The 17,691-nt window shown below is 41.3% G+C and overlaps 1 protein-coding gene across 1 annotated transcript in view; it reads left to right on the top strand.

Annotated features, from left to right (window-relative positions):
- The first annotated feature begins 41 nt into the window (after positions 1-41).
- The window catches only part of RASGEF1B (RasGEF domain family member 1B), a 37,926-nt gene continuing 20,276 nt past the window's right edge, over positions 42-17,691 (top strand). The window contains exons 1-4 of the mRNA XM_027599155.2: positions 42-176; positions 11,938-12,120; positions 13,999-14,121; positions 14,707-14,844. Of these exons, the coding sequence (XP_027454956.1) occupies positions 11,944-12,120; positions 13,999-14,121; positions 14,707-14,844 (438 nt within the window). The 5' untranslated portion in view covers positions 42-176; positions 11,938-11,943. The remainder of the gene's footprint in view (positions 177-11,937; positions 12,121-13,998; positions 14,122-14,706; positions 14,845-17,691) is intronic.

Below are 17,691 nucleotides of genomic sequence, written 5' to 3'. Positions count from 1 at the left end.
GAAGGGGGTGTGCGCCGCGGCTGAGGCCGTAGTTTCAGTATAAACAAGGCACCCGACTGGTCGGACGGATTTTTTTTTTTCCCTGTTCGCGCGCGCTTTAGCTCCCTGGTCTCTGATCGCGCTTGTGGGTGCGCGGCAAACAGCGGGGGAGCCGAGGACCCGGGGTCCATCTGCAGGTGGGTTGTTCCCTGGCCAGGCATTCTCCCGGAGGGACCGGAGCCTGGCCCCGGGAATGTGCGGCCGTGCTGCCCTCTGCGCTCTCCCAGACGGCCGGGCCCGGGAGCAGCGCTCCGAGCGAGCCTGGCTCTCAGGCGCCCCAGCTGCCGGGTGCGCCTCGAAGAGGCGGGAGAATCGGGGCGACCAAATGCTCTCTGGCACAAAGCGCCTGGCAAAAGCTAGAGACCGAGGGAGTCTCCTGCCTGGCCTCCGAGGGCGCCTGGGGCTGCCCCGGGAGCGGACCCGGTGCCAACAGGTGCGGGGCCGAGCCGCTGAGGTCCGGGCAGGGACAAGCTTGCGTTTTGCTTTGCTGCTCTCGCCCCGATCCCGCAGCCAGGCCTTACGCTTGAAATCTTGGTAGTTTTTGAGGATTTGTCTGAGTTCTAGTCGCGTTCATCCTTTCATCTCCTTTCCAGCGCGCTGCTAGGCTGTTTCCTTCTACTACTTGGCTAGTTTCGTGTGTGTTGGGGGTGGGGGGAGGGTTGTTTATTTTTGGTGTGGGTGCCTTATAATCTAAGCTCTGATTCTTAGGAAAGGACAGGAAACAGAAGTCATGTGCTTGCCACTGACGAGGCGATAGTTGTTTATCCCTCCGTTCACCTGGCGAATTTGGGACACACCGAGTCTCCTGGCTTTTGCCCGAGCTCAGGTGAGTCGCCTCGAGACACCTGGCTAGGTTATAATAACGTGAGCTGAAGTACCTAGGAGCCTTGCGGCAGCTAGCACAAGAGAAGCTCCACTTTCTAGGGGAATCGTGGGAACAACTTCAGTGCTGTACAAGAGCAAAGGGGGAGACGGGGGGGGGGGGTGTCTGGTGTGTACACACCTGTGTGTGTGTGTGTGTGTGTGTGTGTGTCCCCGCATCCGCGTACCACTTGAGCATTGTTTTGAGTATTGTTTCTCACCTTACCCCAATCGAATTGATGCAGTTCAGGCTAAAGCAAGGTAGCTAAGTCATCTGACAGTGCAGAGGGTGGTCCAAGTGATGTAAATAGCAGGAGGAGATCTCTAGGGAGCGACGTTCTCTTGTGAACGTGGAGGTGCCCATCTTTGCCAGTGTATTCGGTGGGTATAGATGAATATGCACACAAATTTGTGTGTATGTGTTTGGGCCCAGCATGTCTCCAAGGAGTCCATCGTCAGCAGCACCATGTGACAGCGGCCAGGAACTGCTGGTGTGCGTAGATCTATATTTAGCCCTGGATGATCTCCAAAGGCCGAGGGAGGGTCTCTGAACTGGGTGCATAAAGGGGAAGAGTCTAGGGATCAGGGTGTTGCACTCTTGAATAATGTCTGGTACAGTCAGACTCAGATGGGGTGAATAATTATTCTTTCCTCTTGAAGATAGCAACCAGAGCTTGGCATGTGATAGCTGTGTCTCAATTTAAAACATAGTTGGACCACTGTGATAAAACCTATGCTAAGAAATAAGGAGGTTACAATTAACCAGAGTGTATGCCTCATTGGAGATTTGGGAGGAATATAACTGATCAGGTGAGGTTTGGGGTAAATATAGAATTGATTTTCAAAAAGAAATACAAATAAAATTTTTTGGCTGTTGAGATTTTCAAACAGAATAAAAGAATGGCAGCTTGTTAGATCCTATCATTAGTGGTTATTTTAATTTTGGGGGGACAGTTGTTGGGCCACTTTTGACAGAAATCAGGGTTCACAAGCTTTGCTGTATTATTCCTTTCAAGCAGATTTTCTGGCAAAGTTGAGAAGATTAGCTACTGACTAGCAAGTTTCTTGTTGGCATTATTCCACTACATGTGGGTCAATCCTTTGTTTTCCTGGAGGTGGCAACATTTCTGGCGACTAAGCATACTGGCCTTGTACTTTCTAGTTGTCTAATGGAGTGTTAAATTCTTAGAATTTATTTCCCCCGTGGTTCACTTTCAGTCTCGCTCCATTTTGTGTGGTCCACAAGACATTTTCTCTGATATTACCACACCTGATACCTGAGATAACACTGTCTTTTGGAATAGAAAATCACCAGAAAGCATTTACAATTGTTTTCTTTTTTACCCCAGCTTAGCATCTAATCTAATATAGTCTTAGGTCTATATTACTTAATGTTTCTAAAAATGTATTATTTGTCATAATACATATTTCTTATATTATTAGTAACGTTACATTCTGATAATCTAAAATTAACCACCGGCTAATAAAGTACAATAGACCCTTTCAAAAAAAAATAACAATTGAATAACTCCTATCTAAGAAAAAGAAACGAAGGGAAGAAGCTGGGTGAGTCTATACAGGGTAAGGTACCCAATAATGGCACAGGAAATGAGGGAATCAACATTAGCAATCTCCAAAGGCTACCTGGAAGAAGTGGACTTTGGAGAAGCAATTTGGATGGCCCCAGCAAGTCTCCCTGAGACAGGAGGTGGGGAAAAGAAAGTATTCCCCCTTACTTAGAGAAGAATTTGGAATGCCTGAAGCAGGGATTGAGAATCTTGATTCTTATGCCACAAATAATGGAAAAGACATTATAACGTATTGTGAAGTCTTAAAGAGACAAATTGTACTGTTGAAAATACTGCTTACGATTTGTGGCATTTTTGATGTTCGTGGTTGAATTTAGGTGTTGCCTCCCCACCCCCTTCACTTTTCTAGAACTACAGTTGTCCTTTTTTTGGTTCTCCAATTAAACCTACTAAAAAAAAAATAGATCTATACAGCCCTTGATTATCTTAAAATAACAGATATTGTAGCCTAGTGCTCTGGACAGATTTCTGCCCTGGGATTAAGGGAGATGAGTCCTGAGGCCCTCACAAGTTGTTTGTTCTCTCCCTCTACCTGCAGTATCTGTAAAGTTGGTCAGGTGTTGAACTAGATGATCTATGAGTCCCTTTTAAGTTCTGTGACAACTGCTTGATTTTGCTATATTATCCCTTTCTGCATTTGTACCCTAGATGGGGTGGAAGATGAAAGATGAAGTGTCTGCAGTTAGATGTTCAGCTACTTTCTGGGTGCAGGGAAATGAGAGAAGAGAGTGAAGTTTCTTTGTATTGATAACAACTAGGTAGAGATTTAATATTTTCTTGACCTCCTTTTTGCTTTTGTTTTTCTCCTATAAGTGTATTAAAAAATACTAATTATCAAGAAAGTTGAGTCAGAAATTTTTTTTACTTAAGTCAGTGTTACCGTTTATGAAATTTTTAAAAAAGATTTTATTTATTTATTTATTTGAGAGCCAGAGCCCAAGCGTGAGGGGCAGAGGGAGCGGGAGAGAATCTCAAGCCGACTTCCCGCTGAGCACGGAGTCTGAAGCAGGGCTATATCTCATGACCCTGAGATCATGACCTGAGCCGAAACCAAGAGAGTCAGATGCTTAACTGACTGAGCCACCCGGGCATCCCATCATTTATGAAATTTTTAACCGGCCTCTGACCTAGGTTTTTTCCTTAGGTTTATATATTTGCTATTCCATTTCAAGGTATGTCTATATCTAGAAGTCATTCATTTGATTCAAATTTTATTAGGAAGCCCTTGTATGAAAATCAGTTTCACACAGGGAAAATACAAATTAGCCTTGTAGGGAAGGAAAACACTTTACAGACTGCCAGGATCGTTCTATTTATCAAAAAGAGAAGAATGGAGGGGGAGGGATAAGCATAGTTTTTCAAGGACTTGCAGCCAAAAAATAAAATTATCCTAGGAACCATGTTACATAATAAAATGTAAATAGAAACTTCTGCTTGTTTACTAAATGTCCTCACTAAGTATCAGATCGTTTTTCTGCTGAAATGAATTGGGTTTAGAAAAATAAACCCTTTTAGTAAAGGATGCTCCCCATATGATATTCTATAATTTGGCTTGAGAGCTATCGTATAGATGATCCAACACCTTATATCTGTGCCATCCAGTATGGTAGCCACTAGGCACATGGGTATATTTAAACTTATGTTTAATTAAATTAAACAAAATTAAGAATTGAGTTTCTTAGTTGCGCCAGCCACATTTTAAGTGCTTAATAGCTACTTACAGCTAACAGCGACTGACTGGACAGTGTGGAAGAGGGCCATTTCCAATATCCCAGAAAGGTCAAAGTTCTTTTTGACAGCACCTAATTAGATCAGGATGATTTTGATTGTCCAGAAGATCACTTTTGTCCTCCTGGGAAAATGGAATAATTAACTCTCATTGTATTTGGGCACCTAAGACCTACAAAATAAGACTGACTTGACTTCTTCAGCCAGTATTTGTTTTCAGCCGTACAGCACGAACAGTGCCACTTTCCGAAGCTCAATAATATGCCAAGATCACAAACACCAATTTCTTAGGTTTTTTTTCACCCAGAACTCCAGTTGTCCTTCTACATTTCTAAACCAGCACCCACTGTTGAAGCTGGAAAGCACCAATCTTTTCACAGACAAGGAACGTGGAGCCATCTACTGTTCAGCTCAGGAACTACATGGAAGTTGTAGATTCAAAACAACGCATAAAGAGTATCAAAGTGTTCTGTGATCTGTTCCCACGCAGTAAAGATTTATCTTGTAGAAAAGTTTTAAATGACTTTCCAGGTCCATTTAGAGTTGCCATGTAGTAAAATGTTGTTTTGTGTTTTAATAAATAAACTGCTAACAAGATAGCTCCAAGACAAAAGATGACACACTTTTTAGCTTTAATTTTCTTCCAAGGAAACCAAAGACAGTAATTATTTGAGTCACAATCTTTTTCCTCCATCAATTAGGAATTAGTAAAGATTTCTTAAGTAGCATCCAGGATAAATCAAGAAAAATGCAAGTTCTTTTTTATGAAAGCCTGTAACATCGGTAAATAGTACCACCAATTTCATCATTATGGAGAGAAATAAGACCTTCTTTAATAAAAAATACTCACTTTTCCCTCCTTGAGTATGAAATTTACTGAGCACTTGGGGCTCAGTTCCAAAGAATGTACCTATCTGGGAGTGAGTTCCTTTCTGTTCACATGCCAAAGAAGTGAGTTGATTTAGAGTTGTCTACTCTGCATTGTTTGTACTCACAGGAACTGTACCTCTTTTCTCAAGGAGGTCAGCAGAAGTGTAGCGTTTCTACAGTTTCCAGAGCTGTTGCTAGAAATCTCTGCCCTTAGGACTTTCCCTGGCTCAGGAAAATGTGCGAAGATAATCTTCTAGACATTTTCAAGCTCAAAAGAAGCCGTGTTTTAGATAGTGTCAGAAACGTGACTTTTACTTTCACCCTGAGTCAAATCCATAGTTCGCTACCCTCTATGAGCGTGCAGTCTGTCCTTGTATTCTAAGATTCAGTGGCGCCAAAAGGAGGCTAGAAGTACTTGAGTAAAGCTGAAACATGTGAATCTTTCTCATTCAGCTTTCTGGAACCTCAAGTGAGAAAAGGAAGAAGGTTCATCTCAGCAAAGTGCAAAGTTCCTTTGGAATCTAGATGGGAATGGGGAAACCGGTAATTCCAGGATATTGAATTAAGCCTCTCCTCACTAAACAAATATACTTTCAAAGTTCAGCTGTGATAGGGAGGGCTTCCTCTACCTCACTGGCTTTGTTTTTTTCAATTGGGACACATGCCCAGCACTTGAACAGAAATGAAAAGATAGTGATCGATATAAAGGCATTGGATTTGTTAAATATTTCACCAAAGTACTCTATGAAGAAATATGGATTGAAAGCTTCCCATACTTTTTTTTTTTTTTTTTTTTTTGAGTCCTACCTTTTCTAGCTCATTCTCTTAAGTGTAAAGGAAATGCTGACTTGACATTCTGGTAGAGATTTACAAAGTACCTACAGCAGATGTTGAAGGATAGCTTTGGATTTAGTTCCCACACCCATCTTTTCCTCAACCTCTTTTCCAATTTGAAATGTCACCTGAAACCACCTTATCCTGGTGCACCTGCCTCATCATAAATAACATTGTGCAAAAGCAGTCGCTAATTCAAACACAGTCTGCTGTTTAGAAAAAGGCAGCTTTTCATCTGGTGCTTTCGTTGGTTTGAAACCATTAGGCATGCCTTTCAAATCCATTCATCCCTTAAATCACCCAGACCTTGTTTCCTTGCTTCTGGATCAATGTCAGGCTGAGCTTTTTCAGAGTCCTTGGAAGAACATGATATATCTTCGTGACTGAATTAGGTGCCCCTGTAACATATCTAGTCTGTCAACCAACTTTTCAGCTTACCAAGTTAATTTTAAGAAAGAACATTCATCTTGTACACCTGAGTTGGATATATCTTTTACTTCCTGTTGGGAAGTTTTCCAACAGAACCTGTGATCTGTATGCTAATTTCATGGCTCTAAGCTTTCTTTTAGCCTGGTTCATTGTTTTAAAAACCAAAGTCTGTTTCCCATTGTCTCATCGCATCTTTCCCCACCCCAAAGTGCCATCTCAATTAAGGGGGAGTGGAAATACCTGTTTAAATATCTCTACCCAAACCAAAAGAAGTATCATTTTAAAAGCCTCTTTAGCTCCATTTGATTGGCACTACCGGAGAATATAAGTATTCCTTGATTTCTAAGGAGCCAAGCTTGGATGTGCTAGACCAAGCTTCCCTTTAGAACCGCCATGTTCTTCTTCTTTGAAGACGATTAGATAAATCATATCTAGGCTCTGTACAGGTCTGCACATAGTGTTTATTAAACTGGGGTCTGAACTCCACAAGGTATATGCAAACTTGTTGGTACATTGCTCTCAGGGCAGTGTGGGGAGAGGTTTGTGATCTCCCGAGAAGTTAAGAGCCACTGGCCACATTGAATATACTGTTTCCCAGGAAATGATTTTAAGGTGAGAATTGCTTGTGAGGTGAGCCTGTCCTCTGCCTTATCTTATTGGTAGTGATTTGAATAAAGTCAGCAGTTTTGTTTTTCTTTTCAAGTATCTCATATAAATCTCTTTTTTTCCCCAAAGGAATTAACTACTTTGAAGTTTGACTTAATAGTAAATTAATGCCAGCATTTACCCTAATGCTGTTGCACATTCTAATTTTGGGAAAGTCAGGTTCTCCTGAATAAGATTTTTGGTTAGCCAATTGGATTGGGCAAAATCTGCGCTTAGGAAGGGTGGTAGACAGTGGAGAAGTTGGTTTTGAGATTATATTGGAAAGGGTAGAGGGGAGTGGATTGAGAGTTTAAAGGACCCTAGAGACAGATAATATTAATTGTGAGAGCTGTAAAAGGTTTGCTACAGATAAGAAATCAGAACTACCCCGAGATGAAAACAAATAAATGGGATTTCTGGGATAAGAGCAGCCTCGCCCTTTGCCCTTCTTCTGCTACAGAAATCATTAGCAAATGATTCCTGGCGTTAATAGCGCCTGGGGATAAATGCTGTTCAGGATTCTCATGTCCAGCACTTGGATATTTTCTCTGTTTTTTAAAACAAGAACTAAGCTAATATTTAATCTTCTGAGCCTTGTTTTTCAACTCCAGAACTGAAGCAAGAGAATTCAAGTCTTGGATGACAAATCTGAGTAATACTGAACAAACAATAGTTCTTGATGTGGGTAATAACAGGGAAGATACTTGAAAGAAAAAAACTACTATGTTTATCTTCTTAGGTATTTAAGGTACACTTCACAGACAGTACTTTACCATGCTGTTGACCTCCCCTTGTTTGTCAAATGCATTTCTTACACAAGGCAGTTGGTCTTTCTAGAAAATGGCTAGACTGGCCACTTGTTAGAGATTGTCCAGAAATGGGTGATGAATACTGTGATCCATGATCTTTATTTTGGTCATTTGTCTCAGTAAGATTTTTTTACTGGAGATCTATAAAGTAAACATAAGCAAATACTACTCTATTTAATTGAATCTGAGATGCCATCCATTGTAAGATGCTCTTTTTTATTTCATATTGCTAAGGACAAAAAAGACTGTCACGCGTGCCTTCTTATCACTATATGCATGCCAATTACAAAGAGACTAAAACGTAAAGACGTATATGTTAAAATCCGAAATCTCTGTCTAGATGGGACTGTGCCTTGATGGCAAAAGTCAGTAGCGTAAATACTTCTGTTCTCATGGGAGTATTGCTTCTTCATAAGAATAATTAGTGTCATTGATGCATCTTTGGAGCAATGACTTACATAAAACATATAAGGCATATAAATTGTTCTGATGCCTACAATTTGGGATAGACTGACAGACTTTTCATTTTATGGTGAAATATTACAGGTTCAAGGAGGTCCATTTGTAGTACAACACGATGTAGTATAATAAATTTGGACCCTGGAACCTGAAGATCAAGGTTTGAAACACTGTCCTATCTATCTGTCCCTTCTCTGCTGTGTAACCCCAGTCAGTTATGACAGGTTTTCTGAACCTCAGCTTCTTATGCAGTCCAAACAACAAGAGGCTGTCTACCAAACAGAGTAGCTCTAAGAATCCCGAAAGGCATTTGTAGGCAGTAAACCACACAAACGGGAGCTGCTGATCTCCTCAGAGCCTTCCGTGCCGTGCGTCCAGGCATTTCTCAGGTGAGCGGCCTTGAAGGGGAATCAGAGAAGTAAAGGAAGGTGGAATGTAGAGACCTTTCCCTTGCACAAAGGATCTCATAGTAGCAGAATGGGGAGGGAGAGAGGGGGCCTAAGGAATGGAAAAGATGCCGTTGTGAGTATAAGGCAACATAGAAAAATATGACCAACATGCGTAAATAGGGGCTGGAGTCTCTTGGAGTGACTCAAATCTCGGCAGTTGATTGTTGCTATGTGCAAGTTCAACAGTCAAGATGGATCATAGGAGAATGAAATCAGCTGATTAGCAATAGAACTTAGGGCTGATTAGAAGGCGGAAAATGACCTGAGACATACCCTCTTAAAATTGATTTGTAGGAGTAATAAGCTATAACCCCAATTCATTTACCTCAGTTTGGTTTCCATTGCTATTTGCAGTATTTTCTTTGGTGCTTGGTTGGAGGGGATTTTCTAAGTGTGGATATTTTCTACCTCATCAAAGAAATCCCATGAGTGAAACATTTCCAAGGAACAATACAGAAGCCTTTTGCCATTGCTCTAAGAATGCTCTCAGAAGAATTTTGCTATAAAAGAACTTAATAGTTTTGTTATAATTTAGGATTTGGGAAGGAGTGAACAAAATTGAGAATAATTTTCTAAATAAAAAACATGTGTTGGGGGGGTGGTGGTGGTGGTGGTGGTGGTGGTGGTATATTACCTTTTGAAGTTCTCACCACCGTGAAGCACCAGGTTAGGGTTTCATTAAATCTGAGTCCTTGGTCAGACCTGAGTCCTTGTTGCTTCGTGGGAGTAAATAATTGAGAAGTACAGATACTTGTGGCTTTTGGTGCTGATTCCTTGAAAGGGAACTGGGTGACCCTTGACTATCACGGGCTAATGGTTACTGTTAATAAACCGAAGGCAGCAGGGGTGCAAGATTCACGGGGTGAGGGGCTTCCACTTGGTTCCTTTGGTGCTGTAGCCACAGCACTGTGAGATCTTAGCCTGGTCACTTCGTTCCACCTTCCAGGGTTTGCACATTAATAAAAATAGGAGCTCGGAGCAGGTTGGGCTTTGACCTCTTCCATGACTGTTTTTGCAGTCGTTGCTAATCACTTAGGTCACACATTCTCCCACCTAGTTACAGCCTTTAAATTCTTCTCACTCACCCACAGGCCGCTAGGCACCCACTTCTAATTGATTGCAGTTGGAAAGTGAAATGAAATCTCTTTTTCATCCCGGACCAGATGATTTCTATGATCCTTTTGAACTTTCAACATTTTCTGATTTTTCTGAAACTCCCAAGTTTTTGGCCAGCCATCTCCCCAAATCACTTTATTAGGATGGTTTCAGTAGTGATGAATAGATGGAGAAATCAAAGAAAATTCATGGTTCTTGGCAGAAAAAATTAAAAAAAAAACTCAACTCCCAGAGTTCCACCTGTGATCCTGCTCATGAAGGACACTGTATGGTTTTTAACCATCTAAAGCTTTTTTAAGCCAGAAGTAGGTAACCAAATTCAAATGAACCATTCCCTCCAGGCTATCAGGCAAAACTTTGAGGCGCTTCTCATCTCAGGTCCCAGAGTCTCAGTTTATGGACATTTTGAGTTTCTCAGGGCAAGGGTAGATGGGCTCTTTTTTTTATCTTCCCACCAAGGACAACTCATTTGCAAAGATTATATTGCACAAGCATTGTACTCATAGAAAACTGGCAATTTGATGAGGACAGAAACACACTTTGTCCACTGTCTTATAAAATGTTAACGTGGAGTTATTTATTTAACAATGATTTCAACTAAGCGTGGAGCATTTGTGTTAATGTTTACATCCCATAGTTCCTGATCCTTTGGCTGTTCTGACCTTGTCCTGCCTCAGCGAGAGGCATGGCAGTGATGATGCAGGTAGTGACAAATCTCCCAAAGTGATCCTCAGTAATCAATTTCTCCCCATTGGTGGCTGGTTTTTCCCTTTTGCATTCTCCCTCGGCATTGGTTTGTGGATGGGATAGAGTACAAAATGCTGAAGCTTATCTTCTGTTTCTTTTTCTTGATGCTTCCTTCCCTAAATGCTGTTTTCATCTGCCAGGTTGTCCTAAGGGTAGGTTTTTTTTTCCCAACACCCCACTCCGTGGCCACGCTTGCCGAGGCACGCGCACATGTCCCCATTAGCTGGAGTGGGAGCAGATGCACCTGGAGTGAAGGATGTGCTTTCTCACACAGGGCTCCACACCCCTCCCCCATCCGGATGCAAATATCTTTTGGCATCTCAAAAAGAAGGATTAGCCCAGGTTGTGTCCTCCTGCAGCCTCCACATACCCTGTCCCCGTCAGTCCAAACCCTGGAGTTGGCTTCCTGCATTGTTTGCCTTCTGAAACTCTCAGTCTGGCAGCTCCTGAATGCCTCCATTGTCCAAACGTGCTGCCAGAAACCGAGAGTCTGTTCTCAGGGTCCCAAGCTCTGTCCCTAGGAATCCGAGTAATAACTTAATAGCCTCTAGCCTCTACTGAGCACCCTCTAACAAGGGCTGTGTGAGTTGCAAAGCATACAAATGGAGAGAACCAGCACCCTGCTTCCTGTTCCCCAAATCAGGGGCCCCTCAGCCCACATGTTTGCTGACAATGGAGGCTTTATAGAGCCCCCACCCCAAAAGAATTTGACACAAAGGAGTGAAAATTGACAGCTTCTGATCTCCCAATAGAAGCTGGAGAGTCAGCATTGTATTTCTGGATTTACATACGTACATCTGTACATACATCTGTAAACACGCGCGCGCGCGCACACACACACACACACACACACACACACACAATGTACTTTAATTCTAGGCCTCTCTTACAGTTTTACTTTTTCAACATCTGTTTTGATTATCTCCTGCTATGCCCAACGTTAGTCCAGTATTTCTCGTATGTGATGTAATTCTCCCCAGCCAGCTTTGAAGGCTTGCCCATTTCTACCTTAGGATGACTGACACTTGACTCAGTGAGATAAAGCAATCAGAAGCTCAGTTCTCTTCCCCACGTGTGAAGGAGTGATCTCTAAGTATGGCAGCTGGAGACTTGGATTCAAATCCAAACTGGATCCTTTGATCTAAGCATTTTATGGTATTCAACTGAATGAGATTTGTACTCACCCATATGCATACATGTGTTACTCAAAGAGCAATTTGCTTTCTTGATGGGTTCTGATATTCTATCAGAACCTCACCTATTTTTTAAAATAACCTATTCCCTCGTTGCTATTAAAGCTCACTTTTCTTCTGGATGGCATATTACTGACACTATGTTTTCTCCTTTTAAAATTCATTTTAGGAAAGCATGCCTCAGACTCCTCCCTTTTCAGCAATGTTTGACAGCAGTGGTTACAACCGAAACCTCTATCAGGCTGCGGACGACAGCTGTGGAGGGTTGTATTACCATGACAACAACCTCCTCTCCGGGTCTCTGGAAGCACTCATCCAGCACTTAGTACCTAATGTGGATTATTATCCGGATGTAGGTATCCCTGTTCCTCTGAAACACATCCTTGGTATTCTTCAGAATATCTGGGTTGCTAAGAATTTTTCCCAAATAAGAAAATGCATATTGGTTATTGAGTATTTTAAGATCAAATTGAGCCTGCTTATGATTCAGATTTTGGTTATTGTCTGCATATCCGTTTCTTTTCAGGGCTGGTACCACACGGTAGATGGTCAGATACCATCTAAGTGAAGTATCTGTAGGTTTAATTCATGCATATACGTTGGTCCTTACATAGAAATGCCGGAGGACATTGGATACTCCTAGAATACTTAATGCCTTGTTTTGTTGCCAAGATCATCACTATGCTGAGAAAAGTGAAGTGTGACGGGAAAACTTCATAGAAAGGAGATCAACAGTCATATTCAAGAAGCAGTTCTTTATAGGTTGTTTATGTTTTACTTTGATAGCTGGTGTTTATGTAGATGATACTTTCTTTTTTTTAATTTTTTTTAAAGATTTTATTTATTTATTTGACAGAGAGAGATATAGCGAGAGAGGGAACACAAGCAGGGGGAGTGGGAGAGGGAGAAGCAGGCTTCCCGCGGAGCAGGGAGCCCGATGCGGGGCTTGATCCCAGGAGCCCGGGATCATGACCTGAGCTGAAAGCAAATGCTTAACGACTGAGCCACCCAGGCGCCCCTAGATGATACTTTCTAATCTAAGGAATTCATTTACATTTTCTCTATGGCAATTCCAAGAGGCCAGAGAGGAGAGCACTGAAATTCAGAATGTTGAGTAATCGGCACATGGTTTAACCCCAGCATCAACAATCAAACCTAGGTTTTTCTGTTTCTGGGCAAGTGGTGTTTTTCTCCCCCTTTGCTTGTGCCACAGCTGCCCCTGTTACTCAACAGCAGCTGGTTGTTGATAAGAATTTCATGAAATGATCTAGACACTAGATTCATATGTTTTTATAAATATAATAATGACCTTGGTGTGCGAAGGATAGTTTGTGCTTGCCACTGTAATTCACCATAGTGTTTCTTCCTGAGTTATCTCTCTGTGTGATTTGTTACATAGCATTTTGAAATATGTTGCCACACAGGGAAAACTTGTAATCAAAAGTAAAAGGAATCTCTTGTTCAGCTCTGTAAGTGTTTATGAGCTAGTAAAGGCGCCTAAGGCGGGGGGGGGGGGGGGGGGGGTTTAAAAAAAAAAAACCCTGGTATTTCTCTTTTCACTGGGAGTCTGAAACTATTATAACAAATAAACCCTACTTCGTTACTGGCTTCTTGGAGACAATGTAGTTAAAGAAAAGTGTATAGTGTGATATTGTGTTTTATGAAATTGCTTAGCCTTTGAGCAAGTAAACAGATTACTTGAAAGCCCGCCTTTGAACGTTCTGGCACAAGCATACAGACACTGTTGTGTGCCATGCTGGACACACTGGAGACTTCTTGAGCTATTGTGGTTGGGTGTTTTTTTTTTTTTTTTTTTTGGTTTCCACTGAGTTATCATAATATTTGGACCCAGAACAAGATTCTGTATGGGTGGTATATTTAAGTTAGATCTATTTCTCTGGGCTGAATTTCATTCTTCTTACCTAGAATGAGTTATGTGTCCTGGTGTCCTGACTCCCAGAGGAGAGATGTGAAAGTGTGCTTTGAATAATTTCAGTAGATAAACTTATCTTGTACTTCTGTTATTTTTAGTATGGTTTAAGGGAAGAGATACATCAGAAGGCAAAGGAAAAATCCATCTTAAGGTGTTTTACTACGAAGCATTACTTTTGAAACTGCAGCATATTAACTTTGATCAAGAGAACTTAATGAAATAAGATGTATAAACTATAGGAAAGATATTAGTTTTGGAGAGAATGTAACCATAATGATTTTTTTTCTCTTGCCACAGAGAACGTACATATTTACCTTCCTACTCAGTTCTCGGTTATTTATGCATCCGTATGAGTTAATGGCCAAAGTTTGCCACTTATGTGTTGAGCACCAGAGACTAAGTGATCCTAATAGCGATAAGGTAATGATGTGTTTTGAACTTTACCATTTTGTCTATTAGGCATGGTAACTCTGCCGCTTAGATTTTGTGAAGTTGGTTTCCTTCCCCCCAGGCTGAAGGGCATTAATGGTATCACCGCTGTGCAAAGGGCACTGGGAATGGGCTACAGAACACATGATAGGGTTGGACACTGGAATTATTAGTGTTCATTTTCATCTAAGATCTTTATTTCTCTAACATTCTTGGTCCTATTGAAACATTTCAATATATAAAAATACCTCAATGTTAATACCCAAGAGAAAAGCCTTCATAATGTGTATGCTGGTCATTATGATCAGTGTGGTCGAATTTTTTAAAATAAACTATCATGCCCTTCATGCCAAACAAACAAATGCCCACAATATAAATTTAAGGCCATGGAAGATCCCTAGGTCCTGCCTTAAGCTGGTGGTACTTGGCATTGACTTGGGGAAGGGGGACTAGACTTCTTCTTCAACCCCAAAGACTTTGTACTAGAAGTTTTCCAATGACTCTGTTCACAGTTATTGATTTGATGCAGTCCATGGTGATAGAGATCACTGAATGAGATTTGCTTTTTCTCCCCAGAACCAGATAAGAAAAATTGCACCCAAAATCCTTCAACTCCTGACAGAATGGACGGAAACGTTTCCTTATGATTTTCGGGATGAAAGAATGATGAGAAACTTAAAAGATCTGGCTCACCGAATAGCTAGTGGAGAGGAGGTTGGTATCCTGAATTTTAGCAAAAGCACTTGAATTTCCAGGGCCAAGCCTTGGTGGGAAATGGTGCTGAATTATGTATCACAATCTTCACTTCTTCCTTTCTGTGTTGCCTTTGGGCAAGTCTTTGACATAGCATAGTGGCCTGTTTGGTGTGTCGAATGGGAATGATTATACAATCCCACTTCTAAGGGCTATCATCTGGAGTTTCGTGGGATTAATTTGGGGGTATGTTCATGTCAATCCGTGCATAGGATTCACATTGCAAGTGTTTTTCAATTTTACTTATACTCTTCTTCCTTCTAAAAAGATTTGACATAGAAAGTTACATATCATGTATGATAATACATATCATATTAATAGATCTAAACACAAATAGATATCAAATAAATAACATAGTAACATATTAACAGATAACAAGTTGTACATTGATACATAGTAAATAGAAATAGACACTTTGTACTATGGAAGGGAGAGCACAAATAGGCTCATGTTGAGAACAGTCTAGTAGGACAGGCCTGCTGTGATTTGAGCATAAACTCCAGGTAAAAGAGAAATACAGATGGTTATGTGATTTTCACCATCAGGAAAGAGAAAACCTACTAATTCTTCAGGGCATTAAATTAAATGAAATTTTAAGAATTTTCTTACGGAGGACTTTATCTGGGGGGCATAGAATGAGATTGGGGAAACTGCTCTGTATAGTTTTTATAACAAATGCTCCTTGATAAAAAACTGAGGCTACACAATTAATATGTCATTAGCTAAGGTCATTCTTCTGGAGAGGAGAAGACAAAGGGAAAAAGATCCAAGTCTCTTGGTGCTTGGAAGTTGGTTCAAGGCTAGCACCTAGCATAGGTGGAGAAAGAAAGTGAGTCTCTTGGATACTCTTTCATAAATATCTTTTCCCACATTCGAGCCTTTGATAAGAATTAACTAGCTGCAACAAAATCAAGGTGGTCCTCTTTGAAGCAGGCCTGGAAGGTTGATATTTTGTGTTGAGCCTTGTTGGGCAAGGGTGTCTTTGTAGTTTCTCTGCTGCCAGTGAGCCCCTGGGAACAAGTTTCTTAGGCGCAGTTACAACACTTTCATGCAGGAAAAGACTGATGAAGCATTTGGCAGTTGCAGAGATATCTTGGTTCATTCATCTTAAAATGAATTTTCCCATTACGAGTACCTTCCTTGATAACTCACTCTTTCAGTGGTGTGCTGTAAAGATCATGTAACAAGATACCCTATCTATTGTGTCTACTTCTGGTGAATATATTTTAATACCATTTCTTCCCCACCTTAAAAAATTATATAAGATTTGCAATTAAAAACTTTACTTGCTTCCCTACAGTTATGTCCTCCTGAAAATGGATTTAACCCTTTTACTGCTCCCTTATGACATTCTATTGAACCTGGTGCTCAAGACAACCATGATTTATATCTATAAGGCTGAATGAGTGGTTTCCTGAGTCGTTTTGCAAGTTATGACTGTTAAATTATTTTGCCAGTTTGCCTGTGACAGGCTCTAGCCAGGTATGAATTGGCAGGCCCCTCACTCACAAAGGCAAAAGTTCAGTATCCCAGGGCAGTTTTGTAGTCAGTCTTACAATAGAGGAGTTATATCTGTTGGGTTGCTTGGCAGGGTCAATCCTGGCTCAATGAACTTAGTTTAGGACAAGATGCTCAAAAGATTAGTGGCATCACTAGGACTTTTTCCTATATGAAGCCTGAGTCCAGAGCCAGTCAGTACTGCATTTTAGTTAAGTTGTATTTAGGTACTCAACCTGATAGTCAGTCAACTGCCCTTCCCTCTATTGCCTTTTTAAAAAGTAGGAATGGTCCCTTGATCCTTTCCAAAGGAACATCTTAAAAATCTTTTTCAGATAAAAAGTTAGCGTTCTGAAAGTGCCAGATGGGTGGCCTTTTGTTTTTCTTGTCGTGGTAGTCAATGAGGGAGATCCTTTCTATCTGTGATGGCCAGATTGGATCCAGTCTTTTTTTTTTTTTTTTTTGTCAGACTCAAGCTACTCTAGGGTTAGGGGGAAATATAAAGGGCCACACCACCTTCTAACCTGGCTTCCTGTCAGCACTCTTTTGTTAATAGCAAATCCTTGATAAACCTTGAGATTTTCAGATGGTTTTGAATGTGAAAAGAGGAGATGAGAAAGTAAGCCAGGTCGAACCAAGGAGTTGATTAACCTAGGGATCGAGCAGCCGAGAGTCACCTGCCTTGATCAGGTTGGGTTTTCCAGGGAGAGACTGTTCCTTTGGCTCCTTCAGTCCAGTATTCAGAATCATGGCCACACTTGGCATCTGGTTGATCTGAGTGTGCTTCGGCAGGTTCCCTCAATTCCTTGCCTCTTCTCCATTCCCGTAAATTGTAGAGGTAACTGCGCTATGTTAACATCCCTGTCAGCTCTAAAATTCTGCGATGGATGCTCTTTCCTCAGTTGTGCTTGGCAGGCCACGTATCTGTGATGTGCTCAAGTGTCTCTCCTCAGAAAGACCTTCCCTCACCACCCCCACCACAGTCACCCTGCAACTCTCTCATTGTTGGCTTTCACCACTGTTTTCTTCATAGCACTCTGTGGTTAGTAATTACTTGCTTTTTTTTTACGACTTGTTTCCCCCCTCCCCCCCCCCCCGACTCCTTGCTGTGCCCCCTTTGTTCATCATATCATCCTTAACTACTAGCTCAGTGCCTGGCATTTCATAGGTATTCAGTAGTGTTTGAATGAATGAATGAATGAATGAACGAACTAATCAGTTACTAGAAGAGGAAAAAAATATTTCCCTCCACAGGAAGGAGTATGGGCTTGGGTTGAGACTTGTTGCTTCTTGCCCGAGACGTGAGGGATT

This window comes from Zalophus californianus, chromosome 2 (genome assembly GCF_009762305.2).
Source record: "Zalophus californianus isolate mZalCal1 chromosome 2, mZalCal1.pri.v2, whole genome shotgun sequence".
In the NCBI taxonomy this organism is placed as follows: Eukaryota; Metazoa; Chordata; class Mammalia; order Carnivora; family Otariidae; genus Zalophus; species Zalophus californianus.
This window is presented reverse-complemented; position numbering and strand designations above follow the sequence as displayed.